At 44.2% G+C, this 27,242-nt stretch overlaps 2 protein-coding genes, 1 long non-coding RNA gene and 1 other non-coding gene across 9 annotated transcripts in view; 2 read left to right on the top strand and 2 right to left on the bottom strand.

The window, feature by feature from the left end:
• Positions 1 to 18,828, bottom strand: FAM83A (family with sequence similarity 83 member A). Its single transcript, XM_078851426.1, has 5 exons — positions 16,789 to 18,828; positions 15,515 to 16,655; positions 8,899 to 9,066; positions 6,509 to 6,633; positions 1 to 1,006 (listed from the first exon to the last, which is right to left on the bottom strand). Exons 2-5 carry the CDS (start codon positions 15,989 to 15,991, stop codon positions 457 to 459), a joined length of 1,320 nt encoding a protein of 439 aa, XP_078707552.1. The 5' UTR covers positions 15,992 to 16,655; positions 16,789 to 18,828; the 3' UTR covers positions 1 to 456.
• LOC140906388 (uncharacterized) lies at positions 18,083 to 26,480 on the top strand. Of its 3 annotated transcripts, none has more exons than XR_012157099.2 (4): positions 18,083 to 18,844; positions 20,849 to 21,056; positions 21,382 to 21,464; positions 25,837 to 26,480. It is a non-coding gene; the product is annotated as an uncharacterized LOC140906388 (long non-coding RNA). The 3 variants fall into 3 exon arrangements; XR_012157098.2 differs by lacking the exon at positions 18,083 to 18,844 and adding an exon at positions 19,974 to 20,723; XR_012157097.2 differs by lacking the exon at positions 18,083 to 18,844 and having other exon boundaries at positions 19,974 to 21,056.
• Positions 18,831 to 18,903, top strand: TRNAM-CAU (transfer RNA methionine (anticodon CAU)). Its single transcript has one exon. It is a non-coding gene; the product is annotated as a tRNA-Met (tRNA).
• Positions 26,467 to 27,242, bottom strand: part of TBC1D31 (TBC1 domain family member 31) — a 33,745-nt gene continuing 32,969 nt past the window's right edge. For 2 of the 4 annotated variants that reach the window (XM_073330212.2, XM_073330214.2), the window contains one exon: positions 26,482 to 26,866. In XM_073330212.2, the coding sequence (XP_073186313.1) occupies positions 26,721 to 26,866 (146 nt within the window). In that variant the 3' untranslated portion in view covers positions 26,482 to 26,720. Of the gene's footprint in view, positions 26,867 to 27,242 lie in introns of all 4 variants that reach the window. The other 2 variants (XM_073330211.2, XM_073330215.2) reach the window with 2 other exon arrangements.

Raw genomic sequence — 27,242 nt, forward strand, 5'->3', positions numbered from 1 at the left:
TTGAGGCATGGTGGCAGCGAATGAGAGAACTTGCACGACTGCTGCCAGTATCTTTAGTGAATAAACAGAAAACTTCACAAGCACATAAAAATCATCATCAAACTGTTATTTTATGCACTTTCATTTGGCAATGCTAACCACAAATACGTTATGTAAGGGCAGACCGACATTTTAAACAATGCTACTACTTCTGTTCCTAAATGGTGGTATCATAAATGCAAGGTTTCAGTGCTAGCAGACTTAGGTTTTATTAATTTGAGAAACATTTGGTGGTGGTTGTCCTTTGTGACTGAAACATACAATCATCCCTAAGGCTTGAAACAAAATAAAGAGAGAACACAGTCTTGCAAGTCTCCCCCTTTTGTATTCTACATAATTTCTATGCTGAGTATTCATTATTAAACAGGCTATTGCTAAAATGAATCTTCAATACATTTGCAATACAAAACAAGGTGGTTATGTAATCAGGTTAGCTTTATGAAGGCATCTCCACACTGGGTTTAACCTTGACCTGTTTACATTGTCTTGTCTAAGTTGCATAGGTTTGTAGATGTTAACATTATTATAAAGGACTGCTGGGGTATCAGTACCAAACTGCCACTGATGATAGTTGGTTTGGGTGGCCTTCCATGGTTGGGTTGACATGAATGAGGTGTAGCCATGGAAGGAGTTACCTCTATGAAGTGGTGACTGTGATGTTGGGTTGCTGCTGTACATGTGAGTTCTGGAGGGTTGTTTGGTTTGATATGTGCTATTAGCCGACAAGCTACTGAATGGATCTGAAGGAGTATTGGCACTTCCCTGGTTGCTGCTGCTAGTGAGGCTGCCTTGGGTGGTGGTACTCTTGTTTAGCAAGAAGGGCACTGTGTGTGTGGGAGATCTCAGTCCCATCACTGGCTTGGACAAAGCATAGAGATGTCGAAACTCTTCATCAAAGAGCTCTACAACTTGGCCAGTGAACTTGGAAAGGAAGTTCCGGTGAACCTGGCCACACAACCATGTGAAGCTGGAAGAAAAGAGAACATAAAGTCAGTGTTAACCTTGTCCATGAGAAATTGGAGAACAATGAAAAGATTATGCCAATGGCTTGTGTATTATATTGTTGAAACCTATGGTCCAAACGTATTAACAAGATTGGTTTTCCAGGTGAGATGCAAGTAACTTAATGTCAATCCCGTCTTTGATATGATAAACAGTGTTATTACAACTGCCTCTGAAGCCTTCAAGAACCTTGTCAAGTTGACTAACCCTCTAAAGGGAGTGGTGTGAGACAAGTCTGTTATATAAAAGTTAATTCCAACAAGCGCAGTGATAGTTTGGGTATTTGTATAGATCACAATGAGTCAAATCTACCACTTGAATCTTATTCAAAATCCCTTACTTATTCACACATCTCTTTCACCTTGTCAGAGTGAGGGAATGGGTCTTTTTACTATAATATCCCACTTTAATAAAGTGCCTTCCAGCAAAAATCAAAACAAACAAGAATTCTGAAATGTGTGCAGTGGAAGCCCTGCAGCTGACATGTGTACCTTGTTGCATTAACTAGTATCACTAATATGGTGTTAAACAGCAAGTATGTTTGAATATTTCAAAATCTGTACCTTTAATTGGGCTTTCGTGTTGTATTACTCTGGTTGTACGTCATACACGCACACAAAGAGAGAACTGTCCGCATTCAAAGTTGCATCACTTTAGCCAAAGGAGCGATCTTGAATCAATTTTAGTTAACTAATGCAAAAGACTATGTGGATACTGAGCCAAAGGACACACGATGCCTGTCTGTCTATCCTACAAGCAACACTGTAGTATTTGAGTATCTAATAAGCAGAAAGAGCCAGATCCAACTCATACTAAGTTAAAGAGACTCTCCCTTGACTAATGAGAAACGGAGCAGGCACTAAATTAATAAGGCAAGCAGGAGCTGGCTGATTTTAAAGGAAGAGCCACATACCTTATGTGTAATAGTTCTGAGAATAATAAACCTATATTAACCTGTTTCCTGCAGTTGTATCCATAGCTGCATCTTCTTTCAGGAACTATCCAACTCTTCCAGTGGAAACTTTTATCTCCACGTTGGGTCATTAGCATATTTTCTATGTACAGCGTTCCCGCTTCTGAGGGGAAGGCTCAGGGGAGGCAGTAATTTTTACTATTAGTATAAACTCATCCAAAAAGCATAATTCAAAACACAATAGACTATTTGTGCAGTTTATGCGAAGAGCTGAAAACACTGCCTAATGTACAATTTTAAGATGAATCACGTTAGGTAAGAAATACTGGGTGTGAAAAGGATCCTTCCAGCCTGAGACTAATGCTGTTTTATTAATTCACTCCTTAGTAGATCTTTCTGTGGAGTAATTCTAGTATTTTGCCTCCCTAACCATGTAGAACAGCCTGTTCCGAGTTTATTCTTAATACACTGGAGTCCTGTTTTTGACTGTATCCTCTCACCTCTCTCAGCAAGTTCATTTGGAAACTGTCAGTGCAATGTTGTAGACTTCACTGGCAGCTCCTGACCCTGAAATTCTTTACTTTTCCTTTATAGCTCACATTTACAACACCATAGGTGTGCATGAGAGGTGCTTCAGAGATCAGATTTAAATCTGAACATACCTTGTGGATGGGAGCTCAGTTTTGCTCCAGCTCTTCTCCCACTGATGTTTTTACCATTGACTTTAATGGGAGCAGAGTTGTGAGTATTTCTGAAAATCCCATCCGAGTTAAGTCTCTTTGTACTGAAGAGGATACAACACTGCATGTTATAAGAAGGGCAGTTAGATCTACTACTAGCTTCAGTATACCTTGTGCTCAGTTGTATAGAACAGGCACTATTTTAAATGCTTTGTCTTTTTGCGTTTTGAAGACACTACAGCAGAAATTATTTCTTCAGATTCCATGAAAAAGTCATACTAATTGATCTGATGAGTAAAATCAGCTGAAAACCTTATGATGTGTTTCATATTTGTTCGTGTTTGCTCTTTTTTGCCTTTAATGGGCTCGGATTTGGAATCATGAGATCTGGGTAATCAGCAAGATGGCATTTGTGGTGTTGGCAGACCCGGGGAGAGCGGCGGCTGCTGCCAGGGGGTCAGTTCTGAAGTTAGTGCTGCCCACCACCAGCATGACTGGAGAGATTTACTGCTGCTGGCAGGCAGGGATGCTTTCAAACCTGTCCCCTGGGCAGCAGCCCCCGCTCTCTGGCTGGACACTACAGGTGGTCTGGGTCAACCTGGGACAGCTTGCATCCCAGGATAGTGAGGAGTTTACTTAAAGGATTGTGCCTCAGAGATGTATAAAGTAACCTTCCCTGAGCAGGGACCATCTCTTACCCGTGTCCCGTTTTCAGCTAAGGGAAATATGGTCACCCTAGGCAAGGGGTTCACTCTCCAGGGCTTTTAATTGGGCCTCTTTTATGAGCACTGAGAGCGCGCACCCAAATAAATACTTGACCTAACATTGCTAAAGACTGATTTGATTATATACATGAGAGAATTAGAAAAAGTAGGGTTTATAATACATACAACGTTCCAACAGCCCAAAGCCAGAGGAACAGGTGATAAAACTGTATGGAAACTACCCCCTAAACCAGATTCAAACCCTTCTAATGATCCACGACAAAAAGCTAAGCTGACGTGATTTTGCGTTACCTTTAAGGCCTACACAAATGAGACTCTTAAGGAACATCGGTTGCAAAAGTGTCTCTATTATCATCACTCATCAAAAAGGCTCGTTTGCATTGATCTTCCCCAGGGAGTATAAGCTGCTGGCTAAGACTGAGGGTTAACTGGGGTTGGGATAGGGGAATGAGGAGAAAACAACAAGAGTGAACAAAGTAAAAGCTAGCAAGCCTATAAAAACAACACATGGTGTGTGAGCCTATGGTAAACACGGCAGGGCTTGATGGAGTTAAACTGTGTATAAAAGATTTGGTATTCACCACACCCTCTGCTGGCCTGAGTATAAGGTTATGCAGTTTGACAAGGCTTTTGAGGTTAGAGCAGCTTGCAACAGCAATGACAAATGCAAGGCACGACTCTGAATATGAATGGTGGGTGGGTGGGTGTGCTAGCCATTTTACAGCAAAGAGAAAATCTTTGCTAGAGAAAAAGTCTGCTTGCTCCATTCCGTCACATTTGCTTTCCTTACATACACATTCAATACAACATGGATTTGCTGGTATGTTTTTTACCTATACTAATAACATTCAAGCATCTTCAGTCAGAAGATTAAAAGAACACAAAAGTAGAAAGAACAAAAATAAACTGTCCTTGAAAAAGCACCCAATGTAGGTGTGTCTCACGGTCTGATGAGAACTGAACACAAAATGGCTGTCTGTCTCTATGGCCAGCAGAGATCTTGTCTATGCACACAGGTTGTACCACTTTATCTGTATCCCCCACTCCCTCTACACACAGTGTGGACACATTTATACTGGTATAAAAGTTCTTATACTGGTCAGACCTCCCAAAGAGCATGACATTTAAAAAAAATATAATACAATTTGGATCTTTTTCTTCACCTTCTGGTTTCTGAGCCGGTAGGATTCACGTGAGTCAAGTTTTCAAGATTTTCTCTGTAACCATGAAGATTAGAAATGTAGTTTTTTAAACATGAACGCTCAGATGCTCATGCAATCTCCTAACCTTAGCATCTGGGACTTTAATTAATACTCCAAATGTTGTGAGACTTATAATAAAATTGCAAGAATTAGCAACACTACATGTTGGAAGGGAAATTAAAGTGGGCTGCTCGGTTAAAAACAATAAAACCACACCTTTAACTAGAATAGTTATACCGGTATGAAAACATTGCAGGCCAGATGTTACAGGCGTAATTAACAGAAAATAAAGGCTAGACGTATCACATCTGCTAAGGTGGATGGCAGGAATCTAGCGTTTCTATATGACAAGTTAGCTAGTTGAAAGGAAAATAGAGAGTGAATCTCCAAACAGAGGCTGACCTATGCCACGTTAAGAGCTCTGTAAGGTGATGGAAATGTACATGTCTCTTGGTAATGATTTGCTGATGACATGAAAAATGTGGTAAGTATTATGGGCAGCTTTCTAGTTCTGCTCCACAATCTCTTTTGAGTCAGCCATGAACAGTTAAGGTACATCCTAGTCTCTACTAGGATAGGCCATCAGCTCTAGAGCTGATCAACATTTTTTGAACTTTTTTTTTTTTTAAGCAGCATATATTTGAAAATTATAGCTTTTATGAGAATGTTTTGGTTCCAGCAATATGTTTCAGTTATTTGAAAACTTCCAGCTACAAATTTTCAATTTATTTGTGAGGGGGAAAATAGCAATTTTTTAAAAAATTACTGATTTATTTTTGGTTTGCTATTGTGTAAATTGTGATTGGGTACAGGTTGTGGCATGCTGTCACTTGATGTTTTCCTGACTCTTTGATTGGATGGATATACACATAAATACATGAGATATTCACTCCAGCTGTGTCTCATACAAGAACCTCTTTGGTTTGGAAAGTTTTCAGAAAGCACAAAAGATATTTCCTTGCAATATTCAAAACAGAAACAATTATATTTTCAAAATGTTTCATGAAAAAAGGAAAAATGTTGACCAGTTCCAATTAGCTCCAATTTTCTCTGGTAGAGACTGAACCAATTAATATTTAGATCCAAGGAACTTCAAACTTCGCAGCCTATTGCCCTTTGTACACCCTGTGTCTTAAAACCACAAAAGTGGTGTTATGTGTATAAATGTTATTTATTATTTGTATTAGAGTAGTGCCTAGATGTCCCAATTGAGATCAGAGTCCTCTGTACTAGGCATTATACCCTGAATAATTTACAATCAAGACAGACAAAGGGTGTGGGAAAATAAGGCTTATCATCACATTTTTTATAGTTGCGTAACCAAACTACAGAAAGATTAAGGGTGAAAGCTTAGCACCACAGAAGTCAATGGCAAACCTCACACAGGAAGTCTGGGGGGGGGGGGTGGGGCTAAGAATTGGACCCAGATTTCCTGAGTCCCAGTTCAACACCCTAACCACACCGCCAGCCTTCCTCTCAGCAGTAGAGCTTTAGTATGAACTTGCCACAGTTCCAGACTGCACAGTAACTACCATGTATAACCATGAATGACTTGCGACATGCTATCCATGACCACTGGAGACAGGGATCTTTTTTTCTGAGAATGAGGATAGCCAAACTTTGCTATGCAGGGTAAATAGTCTCTGTAACACAGTTTGACCATTGCACGGTTATAAAATGGTTCTCAGAAGGAAAAAAAAAAAAAAACACACCTCAAAACACTTTAAGGGGAACCACTCTTGATCCTCAGTGTGGTTAGGGCCTATGAATCATAATCCAGAGTAAACCTTTACTTTCTAAAATACTTTTATCTGTAACCCAGCCTTCATGTGTACAGCACCTAACGCAATGGGGCTCTGATCCCTGAGTAGGGCCCCCCTAAGTACAACTTCAATTCAAATAATAATAGAATTAACCTCAGGTAGAACATGTGATGACTGGTCTCACCTGTATGATCCAGAGAGAACGTATCTCCAATCAGAGATGATGAATTTTTCCTGGATTTGCCCTGAGAATTTCCTGCCTGACTTGGCACAGTAAACCTCTCCAGTAACACTTCGGACTGAAATATTCTAGAGAAGACCAAAAACAACAACAACCAGTAAACACATTAAAATTCATCATCCTATTGCAAAATTTAGCTGGTAATCTTTCTTCTCCGCTAGCCTGTAATGCTTAATTTCCCCCTCCCTCTGCTAGGATTTCTTATTTAATTCCCCAACTGTATATTTTAATACTGTAAAGTGCAGTTGCATAGAATTTAGACTAAATCTTCGTCAGACTTTGTCATGTGATGCAATGCCATTGATTTCAATGGGTGCACAAACTGGGCTATATATTTGGCCTTTGTATGGAAACCTATACAAAAGGGAGCTATGCTGTACAGTATTGTAAATTTTTGGACATAGCTGGGCCCCCCCCAGCTCTATGACTGTGATGCAACACCTTTGGAAATGAACGGCAGGGGTATGTCCATAGCAGTGACTAGAATTAGATCCCTAGAGTCAGATCCTCAGCTAGTGTAAATCAGTGTAACTCCACTAGCTTCCAGGGAACTGTGTCTGTTTGCACCAGATGAGGATCTAGGTCTTAGTGTTTTACGTGGTCTCTAGTATAAAACATCTCGGGCTAAAACCCACTCCTCTTACTAATGAGGCCCTGAGCCTACAAAGACTTACACATATGCTGCACTTTACACCCTGTGAGGATTATTATTATTTGTAGTACCATAGGGCTAGTGTCACAAAGAAACTTACGCATCGCTACACTTAGGCATCTAGAAAATCACTGGGAATCACAAAGCCTGGGTTAGGTGCCTTGGCTCCCTAGACAATGAATGGGGAAGGAAAGGTGCCCTAGAATGGGGTTCCCAAATGTCATCATGTTAAGTGGTTCCTTGGCCCACCTAAGCTAGCCAATGGGAGGAGCCAAGAGGAAGGGTGTGTGAAAGCCCCTCTCTTGTCTCAGAGATAGAGGCCTAAGTCTGGGCCACAGGAAGGTTCTTCCCTCTGCCTGGGATTCTCAGCGGCATTCCCTCTCTTGCAGTAAGGTGCCAGCACCATTTTGGCAAGAAGCTGGGAGTAGAGGGGGAGGTGCTCCCTCACAGCTTTTAGCCCAACGGTTAGGGTACTCACCTGGGCTTTGGTAGAGACACCCCCCCCCCCCCAGTCCAAGTCTCTCCTCAGTTGACTGCCCTAATCGCTGGCCTCTGGGATATTCTGACATAGCCCTCCTCTGATCTCACAGCTGTTGATGCTGCTCCACTGTGGATTAACTAATGAAAGAGTCATTGGGCCAGAGACAGACATCAAGCAAGCAAGCCCAAGAATGACTCTGTAGCCTGGTGGTTAAAGCACTCACATTGGACAGCCAGGATCCAGTCCCTCTGCTCCGAAGACTTTTTAAAATGATTTCTTCACAGTGAAACTTTCCTCCCCTTACTCCCAGCTGCTTTGTAGAAGCTCGCCTATACGGGCCCAATCTGCTACGTGAGTTCTCAGTGTGCTTGCTGGATCAGGCCCTGTAGGTGAGTTAGGTGGCAGAAAGCCTGACTTCTCAATATTCACGCAATGCTTTCGGGCTTAGGCATCCGGACAACTGGCATGGGGCTGCAGTGCACACGCTCAGAGGCAGACACATAGGTGCCTCGGGAGCTTTTACTGTGAGACTGTAGGCACTGAGTGAGTTTAGGGTTTGGTGACAGCAGAGCAGGGACTTTATGAATCCCAGTGAGGCCCAATTCTGGGATTTAGGCATCTAAAGTGGCAGTTAGTCACCTAAATCCTTTTGTGAATCTAGCCCATAATGCCCTAGCATAGACCAGGATGCCACTGTGCTTGGCTCTATTTCCACTGATTTCCACAGCACTACTTGCCAGGTATAAAGTTAAGCACATGTGCTTAAGTCTTTGTAGGATCAGAGTCCTAACAGATCAGTCGTGTTCGTTGGATGAATAAAGGGGAGCACACTTTGGCTCATAAGTTTTTAAACCCTGTGTTTCATGAAGGCATATTTTCAATAAACAAACCAACCCGTTAGTTCTTGTGCTTCCCCGGCTTTGGGATTTAACAATGGTTCAAACACCATCATGAAAATTTTTAATTAGCCTCAATTTATTAGAAACTTGGGGGCTATTTATAGAAGAAAGTTTATTTCTTTATTCAGTTTTCTTTCACATAGTTGAAGACAAATTAGGCTAGCAGCCAGATACTTGTTATATCACAATTCAAATTAATACCCATGATACTGAGTTACAACAGAGGAGTATGAGTCAAAACAAGTTCGACATTAGGAACGAAAGCTCTAAGGCTTTAAGAGTTTTGTGTAATCAGCGATACCTTGACGTGATCCTCTCCAATCTGCACCTTATCACACATCTCACTGAAGAGCTTTATATTGCTTTGATCAAGCAACAGATAGACGAAAACACCTCTTTTGTTAGCTGCCTCTAACACATCACAGAATATCTCAGTATCAGTGAAAACATCCATCATAATGGCCAGAACCTAGGAAGAAAAGACATTGGTGTAAACAGAGCAAAGATATATGATTTTGGGATACCAAGAAAATATAATGCTTATTTTACAAATATAAGTTGAAATGTTGTGTTGGAGAAGGGAAAATTTTATATAGATCCCTTTCCTTGTATATAGATGAGCACCCAGTTCAAAGGAATATCTTGCTATTGCTTTATTGCTCATATAGAACCAGCCTCAAATATTTTTTCTTTATAGGTCCTTTTACTAAGAAACCTTAGAGTGGCCTAGGAATTTGTAGCCCCGGGTTCAGTACTGGGGAAAATAATTAAACAGTAACCAGAAAACAATAGGAAAATAGCTAAAACAGAATTATTTCATACAAGATACACACAGGGCTTAGCAAGTAGGTGAATTTCTCCCACAGATCAAATGTATGCAGTATGAATTCATAGAAAGAAGCTTCTTCCATGTTACCCCTCAAGCCTGGAGCAATCCTCAATTGTACAACTTTCTGTATGTGGGTGGACGCAGGTTAGAACCAACATTTAGAGTTCATTTTCAGAATGAGTTTCATAAAACCTAATGACAGGTTTCAGAGGAACAGCCGTGTTAGTCTGTATTCGCAAAAAGAAAAGGAGTACTTGTGGCACCTTAGAGACTAACCAATTTATTTGAGCATGAGCTTTCGTGAGCTACAGCTCACTTCATCAGATGTTTACCGTGGAAACTGCAGCAGACTTTATATACACACAGAAATCATGAAACAATACCTCCTCCCACCCCACTGTCCTGCTGGTAATAGCTTATCTAAAGTGATCAACAGGTGGGCCATTTCCAGCACAAATCCAGGTTTTCTCACCCTCCACCCCCCCACACAAATTCACTCTCCTGCTGGTGCTAGCCCATCCAAAGTGACAACTCTTTACATAATCAAGTCGGGCTATTTCCTGCATAGATCAAGGTTTTCTCACATCCCCCCCACCCCCATACACACACAAACTCACTCTCCTGCTGGTAATAGCTCATCTAAACTGACCATTCTCCAGGTTTAAATCCAAGTTAAACCAGAACATCTGGGGGGGGGGGTAGGAAAAAGCAAGAGGAAACAGGCTACCTTGCATAATGACTTAGCCACTCCCAGTCTCTATTTAAGCCTAAATTAATAGTATCCAATTTGCAAATGAATTCCAATTCAGCAGTTTCTCGCTGGAGTCTGGATTTGAAGTTTTTTTGTTTTAAGATAGCGACCTTCATGTCTGTGATTGCGTGACCAGAGAGATTGAAGTGTTCTCCGACTGGTTTATGAATGTTATAATTCTTGACATCTGATTTGTGTCCATTTATTCTTTTACGTAGAGACTGTCCAGTTTGACCAATGTACATGGCAGAGGGGCATTGCTGGCACATGATGGCATAGATCACATTGGTGGATGTGCAGGTGAACGAGCCTCTGATAGTGTGGCTGATGTTATTAGGCCCTGTGATGGTGTCCCCTGAATAGATATGTGGGCACAATTGGCAACGGGCTTTGTTGCAAGGATAAGTTCCTGGGTTAGTGGTTCTGTTGTGTGGTATGTGGTTGTTGGTGAGTATTTGCTTCAGGTTGCGGGGCTGTCTGTAGGCAAGGACTGGCCTGTCTCCCAAGACTTGTGAGAGTGTTGGGTCATCCTTTAGGATAGGTTGTAGATCCTTAATAATGCGTTGGAGGGGTTTTAGTTGGGGGCTGAAGGTGACGGCTAGTGGCGTTCTGTTATTTTCTTTGTTAGGCCTGTCCTGTAGTAGGTAACTTCTGGGAACTCTTCTGGCTCTATCAATCTGTTTCTTTACTTCTGCAGGTGGGTATTGTAGTTGTAAGAAAGCTTGACAGAGATCTTGTAGGTGTTTGTCTCTGTCTGAGGGGTTGGAGCAAATGCGGTTGTATCGCAGAGCTTTTTCACATTTGGGGACAATGTATACCTTCAGATCAGCGGCACTGCTATGGGTACCCGCATGGCCCCACAGTATGCCAACATTTTTATGGCTGATTTAGAACAACGCTTCCTCAGCTCTCGTCCCCTAAAGCCCCTACTCTACTTGCGCTATATTGATGACATCTTCATCATCTGGACCCATGGAAAAGAAGCCCTTGAGGAATTCCACCATGATTTCAACAATTTCCATCCCACCACCAACCTCAGCCTGGTCCAGTCCACACAAGAGATCCACTTCCTGGACACTACAGTGCTAATAAACAATGGCCACATAAACACCACCCTATACCGTAAACCTACTGACCGCTATTCCTACCTGCATGCCTCCAGCTTTCACCCTGACCACACCACACGATCCATCGTCTACAGCCAAGCTCTGCGATACAACCGCATTTGCTCCAACCCCTCAGACAGAGACAAACACCTACAAGATCTCTGTCAAGCTTTCTTACAACTACAATACCCACCTGCAGAAGTAAAGAAACAGATTGATAGAGCCAGAAGAGTTCCCAGAAGTTACCTACTACAGGACAGGCCTAACAAAGAAAATAACAGAACGCCACTAGCCGTCACCTTCAGCCCCCAACTAAAACCCCTCCAACGCATTATTAAGGATCTACAACCTATCCTAAAGGATGACCCAACACTCTCACAAGTCTTGGGAGACAGGCCAGTCCTTGCCTACAGACAGCCCCGCAACCTGAAGCAAATACTCACCAACAACCACATACCACACAACAGAACCACTAACCCAGGAACTTATCCTTGCAACAAAGCCCGTTGCCAATTGTGCCCACATATCTATTCAGGGGACACCATCACAGGGCCTAATAACATCAGCCACACTATCAGAGGCTCGTTCACCTGCACATCCACCAATGTGATCTATGCCATCATGTGCCAGCAATGCCCCTCTGCCATGTACATTGGTCAAACTGGACAGTCTCTACGTAAAAGAATAAATGGACACAAATCAGATGTCAAGAATTATAACATTCATAAACCAGTCGGAGAACACTTCAATCTCTCTGGTCACGCAATCACAGACATGAAGGTCGCTATCTTAAAACAAAAAAACTTCAAATCCAGACTCCAGCGAGAAACTGCTGAATTGGAATTCATTTGCAAATTGGATACTATTAATTTAGGCTTAAATAGAGACTGGGAGTGGCTAAGTCATTATGCAAGGTAGCCTGTTTCCTCTTGCTTTTTCCTACCCCCCCCCCCAGATGTTCTGGTTTAACTTGGATTTAAACCTGGAGAATGGTCAGTTTAGATGAGCTATTACCAGCAGGAGAGTGAGTTTGTGTGTGTATGGGGGTGGGGGGGATGTGAGAAAACCTTGATCTATGCAGGAAATAGCCCGACTTGATTATGTAAAGAGTTGTCACTTTGGATGGGCTAGCACCAGCAGGAGAGTGAATTTGTGTGGGGGGGTGGAGGGTGAGAAAACCTGGATTTGTGCTGGAAATGGCCCACCTGTTGATCACTTTAGATAAGCTATTACCAGCAGGACAGTGGGGTGGGAGGAGGTATTGTTTCATGATTTCTGTGTGTATATAAAGTCTGCTGCAGTTTCCACGGTAAACATCTGATGAAGTGAGCTGTAGCTCACGAAAGCTCATGCTCAAATAAATTGGTTAGTCTCTAAGGTGCCACAAGTACTCCTTTTCTTTTTATAAAACCTAATGTAAGCAGAGTCAAGATGAGCTCTATCCTGACATCTGGTGGCGAGTCATGGTGGGTTATGGAAAAGAACTTCAGGGCCTGATCTCATTTGCATAGGCACACCCACCCTGCCTAGGTGGTCACTTTGGCTGCTGTAGGAGTCCCAGTTTCTCTGTTATTGGGGCAGGAATAAACTGTTATTATCCTGACTATATGAATCAAGGACAGTGGAACTGTACTCGGCCTTTTGTTATGATGGAGGGACTCACCATCAACTAAGCAGCCCTCGATAGGCAAGGGTCACAGGTTCCAACACCCAGTAATAGAGAGAGAGGTTGGAGACAGGTACTGGTACTTGGTGGCATGGCCTCTCTGGTGAGGGCCTTACATGCTAATTGCACTTCCTCCTCTCTCCACTGTAGAATATTAGAGCTAAGTTGCATCTGATGAAGTAAGCTGTAGCTCACAAAAGCTTATGCTCAAAGAAATTGGTTAGTCTCTAAGGTGCTATAAGTACTCCTTTTCTTTTTGCGAATACAGACTAACATGGCTGTTACTCTGAAACAGAGCTAATTTTGATTCTATTAGGAGTTTAGTTATAGGCTGCTGAGCTGAATTCACTTTGGGCTAATGGTGCACCAGCACTGAGGCTCCCCTAACACAACAATCACTGATTTCAGCTTGTAGTAAGTAGTGGGGGAGCCTGAGCAGCTCATGGGGATGGCTGGCAAAGCAGAGCCCCATAGAGAGGTGGGGCAATCAGTTTTGGACCATGTAAGGTGCCCCTTAAATCCCCCCACCCCACCCCATCTCCACCCAGGTTGGGAGGTAAACATTTGCAGATAAACTTTTGAACTCTGGGGCTGCCCTGACCAGGGACAGAGACCTTTGGGTGATTTTGGGTTGCTGGACTCAAGAACCAAAGGGAATGGACACGCTCCAATTTGCTTGGGTTGTGTTATGAATCCTGTTGGTGGTGTTTCCCCAACATAATGCTGCATTGTTTCTCTCTGTTATTAAAAGGCTTTTTGCTACACTCTGACTATGTGCTTGCAAGAGGGGAAGTCTTGCCTCTTGGAGGCGCGCAGCGGGGGTGGTATATATTTGTCCCAGGTCACTGGGTGGGGGCTCAAGCCGGTTTTGCATTGTGTTATTGGAATGGAACCCCTAGATATTGAACCCGGCCCTTGTTGCTGCCAACTCTGACGGGCAGAAGGGTTACACTAATATTAATAGAATTTTTTTCAATTATTTTTAATGTAATTTTATTTGGGATTAAACATCCCCCCCCCCGCCCCTGCACTGATTACACCCAAACTGAGCTAGTGCATGAGAGTCTCAAAGTAAAACTGACTAGAAACCAACGGAAACAAATCTTCTGGCTGCTCTAGTTTACACAAGTGGGTTAAACTGGCCCCACAACATCCAGGATTCAAGATGGAGGTATAAAGCCACCTTTGCCCCCTATATTCCTTGAGCTGCACATTCTGTGCTGCGTCTCCTGGAGTCATCAACAAAAAATGAAATTTATCTGACTACAGCATAAGAGCTCTTGCAACTTTCACTGTAAAAGCCTTTTTAATAGTCTCCTCCAAAGTCTCACTCACAACTCCATTCTATTCACATGACTCAGCAACATTCTGGAGGAATAGGTGCCTCCTGGTTGAAGGATAACCTGTTTAGATAAGCCAAAGTAGCTGCAGGCTGACAGAAGTGCCACGTGTCCCATGCCTTTAGAGAGAGTAACTTGCAGCACTAGTTGTGGGTTGTTTATAAACTCAGAAATTACACAGACGATGGGTACTAGTGTCTTGCAAGTTCCATGTTTATTGTCTTGCAAACATCTCCAGATAAAACATTGTTCAGTTTACAAATACAATGATGTATTTTCTAACTGCCAACCCTTCAAACCCAACTTGGAGTCTGAGCTTCTAAACCGATTCTTTCCTTCTCCTGCACCATCACCAGTAACAAAGGTTCCACAGGCCAGATTAGACCCTCACTGACACCTATTCTATCTATTGTCTTCAAATTATGACCTCAGTGACACCTGTCCAAACTCATGGGTTGCACAGATGTACTTGGTTAGAACTTACTAAACAAACCTGTTTGCAGTGCACAAAAAGAAAACCTAGCTCCTACTTCCTTAGCTTTGTTGGCTCTGAAGGGATAAGGGGAGACAAAAAGAGCAGTGAACACTTATTTTAGTCACTGAAGTAAGAAGACATTGCTCTGAATACACACAGCGAGCAATCTGGTGAGTAAGTGCCATTCTTACAGTCACTTTTCAAAGCAAAACTGCATGCTAAGGTTTTTACAGTGACTATGCAGCTATCTGGTTCAGACAGGCTGCGTGCTGGTGTCCCAAATACAAAATGGCTGCGCAACTAAGATACATTTATTTTATTTGGGTACATTTATTTTAAATAAGAAGAACAAGAGAATTTAGGTGTGCCAGTGAATTAATGTACTAGCTTCTAATCACTGGAGGTCTGGGTTTGAATTTAGCTCAGTCTGGGATATTAGCGAAATTGTTAGCTGCTTGCTTGGTCTTACTCTGGTTTCCCTTAATGCCAAGCCCAAACGGCACAGTTGTTACCTTAAGGCCTTCACATAACAAAACCAGCTCCAGTTTTTCACAAGACGATGTGAGAGGTGTCTTTCACTGTCTGCAAAGGAGATAGGGCAAGCATAGAATGACCTGTATCACCCCTGCTTAGACAGAGTTGCATTGGTAAGGCACATACCAGGGCCTGTTCTAACCAAGCACCACATTCAACAGTATTTATAAGGAGGGAGAAAAACAAACCCAAAGGAAACATGGAGTTTCTCTTTACCTGACTGGTCTTGCTGATGCAGCGGCGTATAATGTCTCTGATGTTGCTGTTCTTCTCTGTTTGGAAATACACAGTGGCACTGGATTTCTCCTTTAGATAGGGCTTCTCTGCTGTGCTCCAGGTGTGAAGCAGGGCTGGTTCACTACCTTCAGATATAGGGAAGTATGTTCCTGACTGAAGAGAGCCAGCATCATTCTGCCTTGGTCCAGTCTCCTTCTCTGCGTGAGATTCATTAGCATAGTAAGGCTCTCTGGCATTTTTCTTGATATACTGAACTTCCACGGATGACAGAAAAGCCACCTCTCCTTCTTCATTTAAGGCTTGGAGATAGGATTCAGTCCCACCGTCCAAAAGGGCATCAGTAGCTAGTCTTACACTTTCATGGTGGCTGAAATCTGCTTTTATTGGCCTGACTGACTGATTCTTGATCTCCTCCAGCCGTTTCCTTATCTTGCCCACATGTCTTGATCGGCTCATTATTCTTTGGATCAGCAGTTGACTGATGTGTATGGCAAGCACTGTGCATATAGACTATACATAAGAGACCAACACAGCTCACCTTGCATATAAACAAAGAACAAATGAGCTTCCCACTTGCAGACTCCACTCTGTTGTAAATTCCCTTTTGTTGAAGGAATCATTTGTTAGTAAAAACAAATAAATGTTACTACTGAAGGCAAATTGGCGCCACAAGCTCTCGCTGATTTTGTTGGTACAAGTGTATCCAAAAACTGAAGAGGCTGGTTTGCAGATGTCGTGCTTAAGCAAGGATTCTGCCCCAGATGGAACATAGGTTTAAAGCTGATTAGTTTGCTTATCTGATAGACACACACCTTGCCTGGAGGGCACATGAAGAGTTCAACCTCACATTACCCAGTGCTGTCTGATTTAATCACACTTCTTTAATCCCCTCCTTGCAGTACTCTCTGAAGGGTGTGAAGCATTGAGGCAAAAGGAGATACCTTTCCAAGCACTGTTGCACAATCTCCAAAACAGCTCGAGGCTTCTAGGGGTCCCTATAGCATTTATTGTGGAGCCAAACCAACTCAGATGTTAATCTGAATGGAGACATCAGCCGTTCCATAATTTCAAAACAGTTTAAAGGGGCCCTGGCCACTGGCTGCATCTGGTGCCACCATGACTGTTTGTTTAAACAAAAAGAAGAAAAGAAAACAAGTTTTAAAATGGACTAAATGTGACAGTTGTGCCCCATGCATAATACCTGACCATTACTTTAGGGATTTCAGTAATTTATTTCTTTTAAAACTACTCACCATTGAGTGAAAATAAAACAAGCTTATTACTGGGTGGGAATGTTGTCAGATGGCTCATGCAGGGATCAAAGTCTCACAGTGTTTCAGATTCTCATAATTTGATCACATCTTGTGATCTTTTTCCTTAAACCCCCAGCTCCTGGTGCCAAGTGATTGCACAAGAATCGCACCTTTTATTTAAAAAACATCCTGGTGGTGGAGAAAATCTAAAAAACATGGTGCAAGTGCACCTGAAAGGCTGAGAAACCAAAAGGACAACATAAAGAGCCCGAAATTTATTGCTTTTTTAAGAATCTCATGATTTTGGGCCCCGACTCTTGATTTTTGAATGTGTGGGGTTGCGAATATTGCAGGCACAATACCTGTGTTTGACTCTGGTGCTGCCATTCACCTGCTGTGAAGTCTCTTAGGTAAGTGCCATTGACATTGGTGGGAGTTAGGCACCTAAATACCTTTGTGAATATCACTCTTTATTTCACTGTGCCTGTGGCAGCTGGGACTTGAGAAGTGGGACTGGCAGCAGAGCCCCACACTGCAGCATTCCCACACCTATGCATCACTTACTGTCTCAGCTCCTGATTCTGGGATCCCGTGGAGCAACTTACAAGATGGGACCTAACTTCTAGACATACAGAGCTTTCAAAGAAGGTGTTGAGGGCTCTGGGGTCTGGGCTAGGCTAGCGAAAATGAGACCAGTAATTCACCACCAATGCAGTTCAGAGCACAAATGTTTTCACCACAGTGTCATTTAAACATTATAGGTCCTAATATTTTCAATGTAAATGTAGCCCAGATCCAACAGTGGTGGCTACTTTATGAATTAATGTAATTCATAATAAAAAAGGAAGAAAGTATGCTTATGTTATTGATAAATGTCACACTCTTATAAAATCATTAATATTTTTAAATTGAAATAAATGGGTGGAAAATGCCAACCCTGAAGTTCCGAAGGAGAATTGTATTTGGAGTCTTTCCTGCCTGCTCTATTAAACGAGTTTACTACGTGCTGGTCTCTAAGAAACAGTTGACTATTTGACTTTAATAAACTGTAGTTTGCCCTCAGCATTGGCGTGCAGCTGCATCAGCAGTGCCAAAAAGTAATTATTCAGTGACCTGCTAAGTGCAAGTATGTGGATGGAAAATTATTTGGCATAATTAATTAGTCATGTAAAATAGCACCTTGCCAACATAAATCAATCCAGTTAACACCTGAACACATACAGTCATTAAAGTCGCTCGTCGTGGCTTTAAAAAAAAAACACCTATTCGTCTTCCTGTTGCTCGTTATGGCAGAGAAAATGGAGAAGGCTCATTAAAGCAGCGCACACGCCCAGCTCCAGGACGCTTAAACCATTGTTCCTTTCCGCGCCAGCTGAATGCCTCCGTTATAAACGCAAAGGGATTTGGCGGGGCTCAGAAGAGTTTCTGTTGCACTGGTGGTGTCGGAAGCAGCGGGGCGACGGCACAGACAGCCCCCTCTCAGAACTGCCTGCGCTGGGGGCACCGAGCACCCAACGTCGCTGCCCCCGGACCGGGGACAGGGGCGGCGAAGTCTGCCGGGTCCCGGAGGCCCCTTGGCGGGGCGGGGAGCCGCGCACACACCCCGGGGGGCTCCCGAACAGTAACGGGAAGCGACGTCCCCGCCTCCCTCGGGAGCTGCGGCGAGCGCGGCCGCCGCGTGGGGGGGGGCTCCTGAGGGGGGGATCTTGGGGGCTGGGCCCCCCAACCCCGCCCTTCGAGCGGCCTCCCTCCCATTCCCTGAGGCGCACCCGGCCCACCCTGGCAGCGCCCCAGCCGGCGGGGTGCCCCTCTCACTGGGGGTCGGGCAACGGGGCGGGGGAAGCGGAGCAGCCGGGCGGGGCGCGGGCGGGCGCAGTCGTCTCCCGGTGGTGCTGGGGGGCAGCCGGTGGGGCCAGAGCCCCGCAGCTCCCCGCCCCGGCTTCCCTGGGGGGCTCCGTTTTCGCCGCGGCCCCCTGGGCGCCGAACGCTGCAAGGCGAGCGGGCCCGGCTGGAGGGGCGGCGCGCGGCCCTCGCTTCCAGCCGCCTCGTTAGCGCAGTAGGTAGCGCGTCAGTCTCATAATCTGAAGGTCGTGAGTTCGATCCTCACACGGGGCAGCGGTTGCTTTTTTCCGCCCGCCCTCCCAACGCTGGTCTGAGCTCGGTCGCTGGGTTTCAGAAGCCCCCTGAGGCCCGGGGCTGCAGGGTTATTGCGAGGAGGGGGCTACAAGGCCGAAGCACTTAGCTGAGCCCCCCCCCCCTCCACCCCCCAGTGTTGCGCTACAAAATCCTGCTTCTAAACCCCTGCACGTGGAAGGGGCCCAGGTTGGGTTGTGACCTGGGGGGGGGGGGGTGCAGCCCCACCCTGCAGCCCTCAGTCACCCAACACGCTGAAGTGAGCCCCCCACCGTGCTGGTCCACGCCTCCCCTCCGGCTGTATCCGTCCCAGCCCCCACATCCTGCCATTGGCCGGCCAGGCCCCCACAGGCCAAGGAGACATTTGCCCTTCCTGCGGGAGGTGTGGGGGGGTGGGGAGGAGAGTAGTGCATGTGGTGAAGTGAGTGACAGGAATGGGCAGAGAGGCAGGGGTGGTGGGGGATACTGTATACTCACTGGGCTGAGGGGAGCAGCAGCTAGATCAGGGGTGGGCAAACTTCTTGGCCCGAGGGCCACAGCTGGCTACGGAAATTGTAGGGCAGGCCATGAATGCTTACCAAACTGGGGGTTGGGGTGAGGGCTCCCGCTGAGGGTGCAGGCTCTGGGATGGGGCCAGAAATGAGGAGTTCAGGGTGTGGGAGGGGACTCTGGGCTGGGGCAGGGGGTTGGAGTTTGTGGGGGGGGGTGAGGGGCTCTGAGGTGGGGCTGGGAATTAGGGGTTGGGGGTGCAGGAGGGTGTTTTGGGCTGAGACTAAGGGATTCAGAGCGTGGGAGGGGGTCAGGGGTTCAGGCTCCGGGCAGCGCTTGCCTCAAGCAGCTCCCAGAAGCAGCGGCATGTCCCCCCCTACAGCTCCTAAGCAGAGGCATAGCGAGGCGCCTCTGCACGCTGCCCTGTCCGTAGGCACCGCCCCTGCAGGTCCCATTGGCCACAGTTCCCAGCCAATGGGAGCTGCAGAGCCGGCGCTGGGGGGGGAGGGAGGGCAGTGTGCAGAGTCATCTGGCTGCACCTACGCGTAGAAGCCGGAGGGAGAACATGTCGCTGCTTCTGGGAGCTGCACGGCATGGGGCAAGCCCCGGACCCTGCTCCCCCAGCGGGAGCTTGAGGGCTGGATAAAAACATCTGGAGGGCCAGATGCAGCCCCTGGGCCAGAGTTTGCCCATCCCTGAGCTAGATGGTAGCTGCAGGAATCAAAGGAACAGATGACCGAGCAGGGAGCAGGGGAGTTGGAGCCTGGGGATGGGAGAGTAAAAGCTGTTACATTGGTAGGCCATTTGGGGTATTGACAATTGTTGAAATCCTGGCTTCATTTAAATTAGGGTTAGGTTTGCCTTCGCTGTCTCTGGGGTTAGGATTTCACGTGGTGTCTTGGGGGGTGTTTTGCCTGTAAAGTGCTATACACAACTATGATGCTATATTTATTATTTGTATTGCCATAGCATCACATGAACCAGGATCCCACTGTGCTAGGCCCACCAACACAGAATAAAAAGCTGGTCCCAGCATTAATAAAGGCATTTGATGCTGAAAAAAAATAGCTGTTTGGCTCTTCCTACCAAATTTCTGGTTGGTTTTGCTTACATCAAACCTTCGGGGGGAGGTCGAGGAGCGATGAATGTGTCAGAGAGATCCTGGACTTGGGTCTCCCCTGGAGCATAAGGTTGGACAATTTTTGTTTATTTCTATAGCAAACGAGACCACATGAAGATGACCACTTTGAAAAACTGTCGGAATGGTAGGCTTTTATAGTCCATGTGTGAGCTTCTCAAAACTTCCTGCTCAGGTGATTTGTTAGTGTTCTGTAGTCTGGTAGGTGCACAGCTGTCTGGCTGGTAACAGATGCACCAACACCACAAGCAGATTGCTGCCTGACGGGTTGACGGTTTTTCTCCTTATCTATTCACTTAGAACATCACCATGTGTTGTCTGTTGGCAGCCTCACTCTTGTGCCTTGGATGAAAGGTAGCGCATGCCTATACTTTGAGCTGGGGATGTGATTGTCAGCACGAGAGTCACCCATGATAGCTCTGATTGAACTCGTGTGCTAAAAAATAGAGTGCATCCAGGGTGGCGAGGGCGGCTAGTTGCCCTGTGAACATGCCAGTGTCTTGAATGGGTACGTATTCTGGTCAGCCAGCCCCTCCCACTCCTGGGGTTGATGCGACTAGTTTATTTTTAGGATGCTAGCTCGATAATTAGCCAACACCTCAGCCAGATGTCAACAAAACCAAATGGACTACCATCTGTTTAAGCAGCCGTTCTTTGACAGAAGAAAGGGTGTGAGAAATTTACATATTGGCAAAGAAACAGATGCAGGCTCCCATCCTCACAGATTTTTGTCTCCTAAATCCCAGTTGGAAATGATTCTCAAGGAAGAGAAAAAGGTATAAGAATGGGAAACAGATGCCCCAAGTTATTCCTCCCTTTCTCTTTACCCACAGCAGACACAACACCTGAGGAACAAAGAAACAGCTTTGGATCTTGTCTGAAAGGAATTTAGCCAGTAAGACTGCTGAAGCATGGGGTGAGAGAGACTTTTGCTTTGAACTCACTTACCTTGTTCAGTTAGGTATTGGTTGCAAAGAAATAAAACATAAAACACAAATTCTGACTTTTATGCCTCGTTACTTGTAATCACTTAACATCTATATTTCTGTAGTTAAAGTTTTTTTTTATTGTTTTATTTAAACCAGTGTGCTTGGATTGAAGTGTTTGGGAAAGTCCATTTGAGATAACAGGATTTGTGCATATCATTTTCTATGAATAAAATGACAGACTTTATATGAGCTTGTGTTTTCCAGCACTATGAGACAGACATTTCTGGGGGAAAGTCTGGGACTGGGAATTTGCTGGTGCTGCTCTGCAGTGTAATTCAAGAGTGGCTGGCCATAGCACTCAGACAGTAGAGCTGGCAGCCGTTTACATGTGGGAGGCTGTGTGAGAGCAGATCAGGAGTGGTTGCTCTCACAGCAAAGCAGTATAAAAGGCACCCCACATTAGAGAATTGAGGGGACACAGCTGTTCAACAGTCCAGATTGTACCCTGGGTAATGTCACATCTATCTCCTGGTATAATCATCTCTTGTGAGAGGGATCCCTGAAAAGGAATAGTGAGAGTAAATGGTAAGTAGGGGGAGCCTGAAACTGGACTGAATATCCACCCTGGATGATTTCCAGGCCCCAACAATCTGAGGGGACATTGCCTAAGTAGCTTGGCGATAAAATAAGTGTTTCCCATTTGGGTAGGGAAGGGGTACAAGTCCTTTGGGTATGTTTTAAGCAGCTTTCATCTAAATTGTCAAACTGGCTACCTCAAGGGAGAAATCTGCCGCACCTTTTCGGATGAAGCAGAAGCAGAAGGTGGTGTTCTATGCCATGTCTTTTTCTTCCTAGGAGATTCCAATGAACTGTAGCATGGAAGATAGAAAACGGCTGAAAGTCAGCCTGGCATAGGTTTGCTTAACCTGTTTCTTTGTGGTGTGTATACACCCAGGGACATCAGCTCAGGAGTCCTTTAAAAAGTGTAATGCAGCAGCTGCCTTGCTGATGAAGAGATTACAATCCTCAAAAGGGAGATTGTCTGTACTTCATATGTGTTTGGGGATCCCCGAGGATTGCAACCACGATGCCCATATCATTGTCACTGCTGTTGTCCGTGATCTCTTTGCAGGACCCGACATATCAACCATTGCCTGTAAGGAGGTCTGAGGTTAACTGACCCTCTGCAATTAAGGATCTTAATTCTTTCTCTTGACTCTTGTGGAGATTTGTCTGTAAAGTCCGAATCCTAGTTCCAATTTATGTAATCATACTTGGCAAGGAGTCCCCGGTAATTGGCAATCCTAAACTGGAGGCTGGCAGAGAGAGTAACTCTTCCATCCAAAAATATCTAGACATTTGGGCTCCTTTTCTGTACATGTTGCTTAGAGCTTTGTTGTTTTGTTCTCTTCTGAACAGTGAACAAGAGATCTAAGTGTGGGATGAGTTTAAAGGCACTCAAACCCCAAAGATGGCACCTTCTACTTCGTTTGTCTTTATAGATGTTGGAGGAATAGATACAGTTTTCTGCCAGAACTGTACAGGTTCTAATAGTTCCTCATTTACTGGCATAGCCAGTCTGTCTGGCATAGAGTTGGGCAAGGTGTCCAATAGTTCTTGGGACTTCTCCTGCACTACCTCAACTGGAATCCTAAGGTTTCTGCCATTCAACAAAGGTGGTCTTGAAAGACGTTGTAGTTGTCAGGGTGTGATGGAGCATACAGGACCCACAGCTTCATAAGGTGAAGATGACAAGATGGCAGTGGGAGCAGTTCAGGTGGCGGATTTATTTCTTCATTAGAGACAAGCAATTAGATGCTATGGTAATACAAATAATTAATAGCTGAGGATCAGCAATTGCCATTTGGGGGTGGCTGTTGTTGTTGGACTCTGATAGACCCTACTGGGGAGGGAGCTTTAGGTCATGTGGGGGCCAGGAAGGATGATTTCCTAGCCTGGTGGAAGCACCATGGTGCTCAATACAGCCAGGAATGAGGGCTGTAAGAAAAGTAAGTTGGGGAGGAGGGCTTTTGTACCAGGAGAAATATTTGTCTATAGCTCATATTTTTACTATAGTGATCATGAACTCTACATTCCCTGTTAGATGAATAGGGGCCATATGAGAGGGATCTTAGAGAGTAGGTAGATGAACTTCCCTATTATCTGATGCCAATGAAAAAAAAAGGAATAATGTGGCACCTCTATTGGCGGTGACAGATGGAAACCCAGGAACTGCAAACTCTTTTTCATTGGTACTGCAGACATACTGACCATGGATACTTCTTTGGCACTGGGTATCATTGGAGGAATGTTTACTACCAACAGTAGTAGTAGTGACTCAAGGGAGAAGGACATTGCTAGATCTTCCAGAGATATGAATCTTGGTGTTGAGACTGTAGCATGAGCAGCCATTCTAAGGACGTGGTATCAGAATAAAATGTGCTGACAAGATTGGTACCAAGGTTATGGGTACTAAAGAGAGAAGCTCTGGCACCAAGAGCTCAGCAGGCGGTGCCGTAGAGGCAGTATAGAGGCTGCTTGTGGGTGCTCCTTAGCTAGTACCAGTATTTTCAGGTGCCAGAAAGGCCTAAGTCCGGCCTTATTCTGCCCTCGAGCTTCAGAGGAGACATGAGGTGATCTAAGCCTTTTCTTAACACGAAGACCTGTTCTCCAGCACTTCAGAAGGGCAGTGCTGCATCCTAACTCCTTCTGCTGATGAAGTGGGCTCAGAAGTGTTAGGAGCATAGGAGTGCTTTTCAAGAACTGAAGCGTTAGAGGAGGTTATAGCATGCAGTCACTGGAGCACTTCTGCTGGAGATGTGGGTAGATCTTATTTACCTAGATCAGAAGCTGGTCTCCAATTTGCCCAGGGAATAAAGCTTTAAGCCAGTTTCCCTCCCTTTTTGGATTTTTAGAAAATAATTGATAAATGGAGCATTTGTCAGTGATATGCCCCTCATTCAAACTAAACAGGCACATATATTGTCATCACTGAGGAGCATTCACCTAGTATGAAGGACAATATTTGAATGCTGGTGATTTTTGCTCAGCCATAAATGCTAAAACCATTAAAAAAACCCCTATCTGGAATGGACACCTAACAAAAACTGTCCTAAGCTGACTATCGAACTATTAACATAAGAACGGCCATACTGGATCAGACCAAAGGTCCATCAAGCCCAGTATCCTGTCCTCTGACAGTGGCCAATGGCAGGTGCCCCAAAGGGAATGAACAGACAGGTTATCATCAAGTGATCCATGCCCTGTCACCTAATCCCAACTTCTGGCAAACAGAGGCTAGGGACACCATTCCTGCCCACCCTGGCTAATAGCCATTGATGGACCTACCTTCCATGAATCTATCTAGCTCCCTTTTGAACCTCGTTATAGTATTGGCCTTCATAACACCCTCTGGCAAGGAGTTCCAGAGGTTGACAGTGCGCTGTGTGAAAAAATACTTTGTTTGTTTTAAACCTGCTACCTATTAATTTCATTTGGTGACTCCTTGTTCTTGTATTATGAGGAGTAAATAACACTTCCTTATTTACTTTCTCTATACTACTCATGATTTTATAGACCTCTATCATATCCCCCCCTTGTCTCCTCTTTTCCAAGCTGAAAAGTCCCAGTCTTATTAATCTCTCCTCATACGGAAGCCGTTCTATACCCCTAATAATTTTTGTTGCCCTTTTCTGAACCTTTTCCAATTCCAATATAAACCTACACTAAATTGTAACTATGTATGAAAATATCAGTTTTATTGCAAATATGTAAGAGACACAGCCACTGCTCTCAGTTCTGTCCCACACCCATGGGCAAGAAGGAACTGAGGGTTGGCTGGCCCCACTCTGCCCTTTATGCCATTGGGTGGGAGATATGAAAGCACTCATGATGCAGTTGTGGCCCTAACAGACATTACTGGCCAAAAGATTCCAACCTCGAGTGCACGCACACTAAAAGTGGAATATATATATAAGAGAAATAGCACTTGAGCTACAGCATTTTTTCCATTTTTGAAATTTAAATTGTGTTACTCAGCCTTTGGGAAATTGCTGCTTTGAGGACTTTAAGACTGTTTACTCTTTGCTCCCAAACATGAAGAGAAATATTTTCGGCAGAAACAAGTGGATAGCTGAGATAGAGTAGATGGATACAGGAAACTTCAGTCCTCAGCACAGAGAATGAGCAACTCAGTTTCCAGGCCCACATATTTATTTTGACTAGCTAAGCTATGGATACTAATTTTGTTTAAGAAATTGATTCTAAATCACTATACATTGGCATGGCAGATTCCAGCTTTAGAATTTTCAAAAACATCTGACATTATTTTACTTTCATTTCTTATTTCTCATATTACAGCTTCTACATGATGTTCCAACTCCTATACTGGGCAAAATCCACATCTGGGATTAAATTGATTTTAGCACCATCAAAATCAGTGGAGCATCAGATGATTTACAGGAGCTAAGGATCTGGCCACTATATCTAGTTTTACTTTTAGATCACCTTTGCCTCATTTGGAATACACCGTAAGAACGGCTATACTGGATTAGACCTATAGTCCATCTACCTCAGTATCCTGTCTTCCAACAGTGGCTGATGCCAGATGCTTCAGAGGGAATGAACAGAACTGGGCAATTTATCGAATGAGCCGTCATCCAGTCCTAACTTCTGGCAGTCAGAGGTTTAGGGACACCCAGAGAATGGGGTTGCATCCCTGACTTTCTTGGCTAATAGCCACTGATGGACCGATTCTCCATGAATTTATCTAATTCTTTTTTGAACACAGTTATACTTTTGGCCTTCACGACTTCTCCTTGGCAAGCAGTTCCACGGGTTGACTGTACCAGATAACAGACAGATGGAAAACATTAAAATGATTACAAAAGAGGCTCCCATTAAACACTATTGACAAATAAATAATTTTAACAGTGCTTTGATTTTTCAGGGAATTGGTGTAATCAGAATATGCCTTGTACTCAAATATTGACTATTCAGTGGTTCAGCAATAAAAAAAAGTATGTTTATTTTTAAAAAAAATCAAGAATGAAGTGTCATTATGGACAGAACAATCAGAAGTGTGCAACTATAACATTTCTAGTTAGTATTTTATTTTTATATACAAAAGTATTTCCAAAAGCATTTATAATAAATAATCTAAAAATCAGTTTCTTTGATCACAACATAACTATTTAGAATTCCAGTGATTAATAAGTTACTGCTAAAGTATAAAGTGTGCTTTCTTAAGTGGTCCACTTTGTGTCTGGAAAATGAGGTAGCGGATATGTAGCTCGGGCCTGTGAAGTAAGTTTTTGCCTGAGCCCTCTGACTTCTGCCATCAGTTCCCGTTCTCTGCATTCCAGTTCTTCTCGTCTTCTATCTAAAGAAACTAGAAATGAAAGAGGCTCAGAATTAATATTGCAACTAACCATTAAAAAGATTCAGACTCATAGACTTTAAGTTCAGAAAGGACCATCATGATCATCTAGTCTGACCTCCTGTATGGGATTCAGTTTTTTCATGACTAAACTGGTACAAAGTTATTTCTTGTTGGAGAATAATACTGTACGGCTTTGTCTTTAATATATAACAAGACAATTACTGCACTTCTATTCCTTCATTCAGTCCCTTGATTATCAAGAAGACAGCTCTAAATACTGCAAGTGGAGAGCAACTCCGACTTCCATGGGGTTCTTTTAGGTCCTTTGCAAAGTGTATCATTACTATACTGTACTTTGTGGCAAATGGAGAAGCTAACGCACTAT

The sequence above is a fragment of the Lepidochelys kempii genome, chromosome 2 (assembly GCF_965140285.1).
Source record: "Lepidochelys kempii isolate rLepKem1 chromosome 2, rLepKem1.hap1, whole genome shotgun sequence".
NCBI classification, from domain to species: Eukaryota; Metazoa; Chordata; order Testudines; family Cheloniidae; genus Lepidochelys; species Lepidochelys kempii.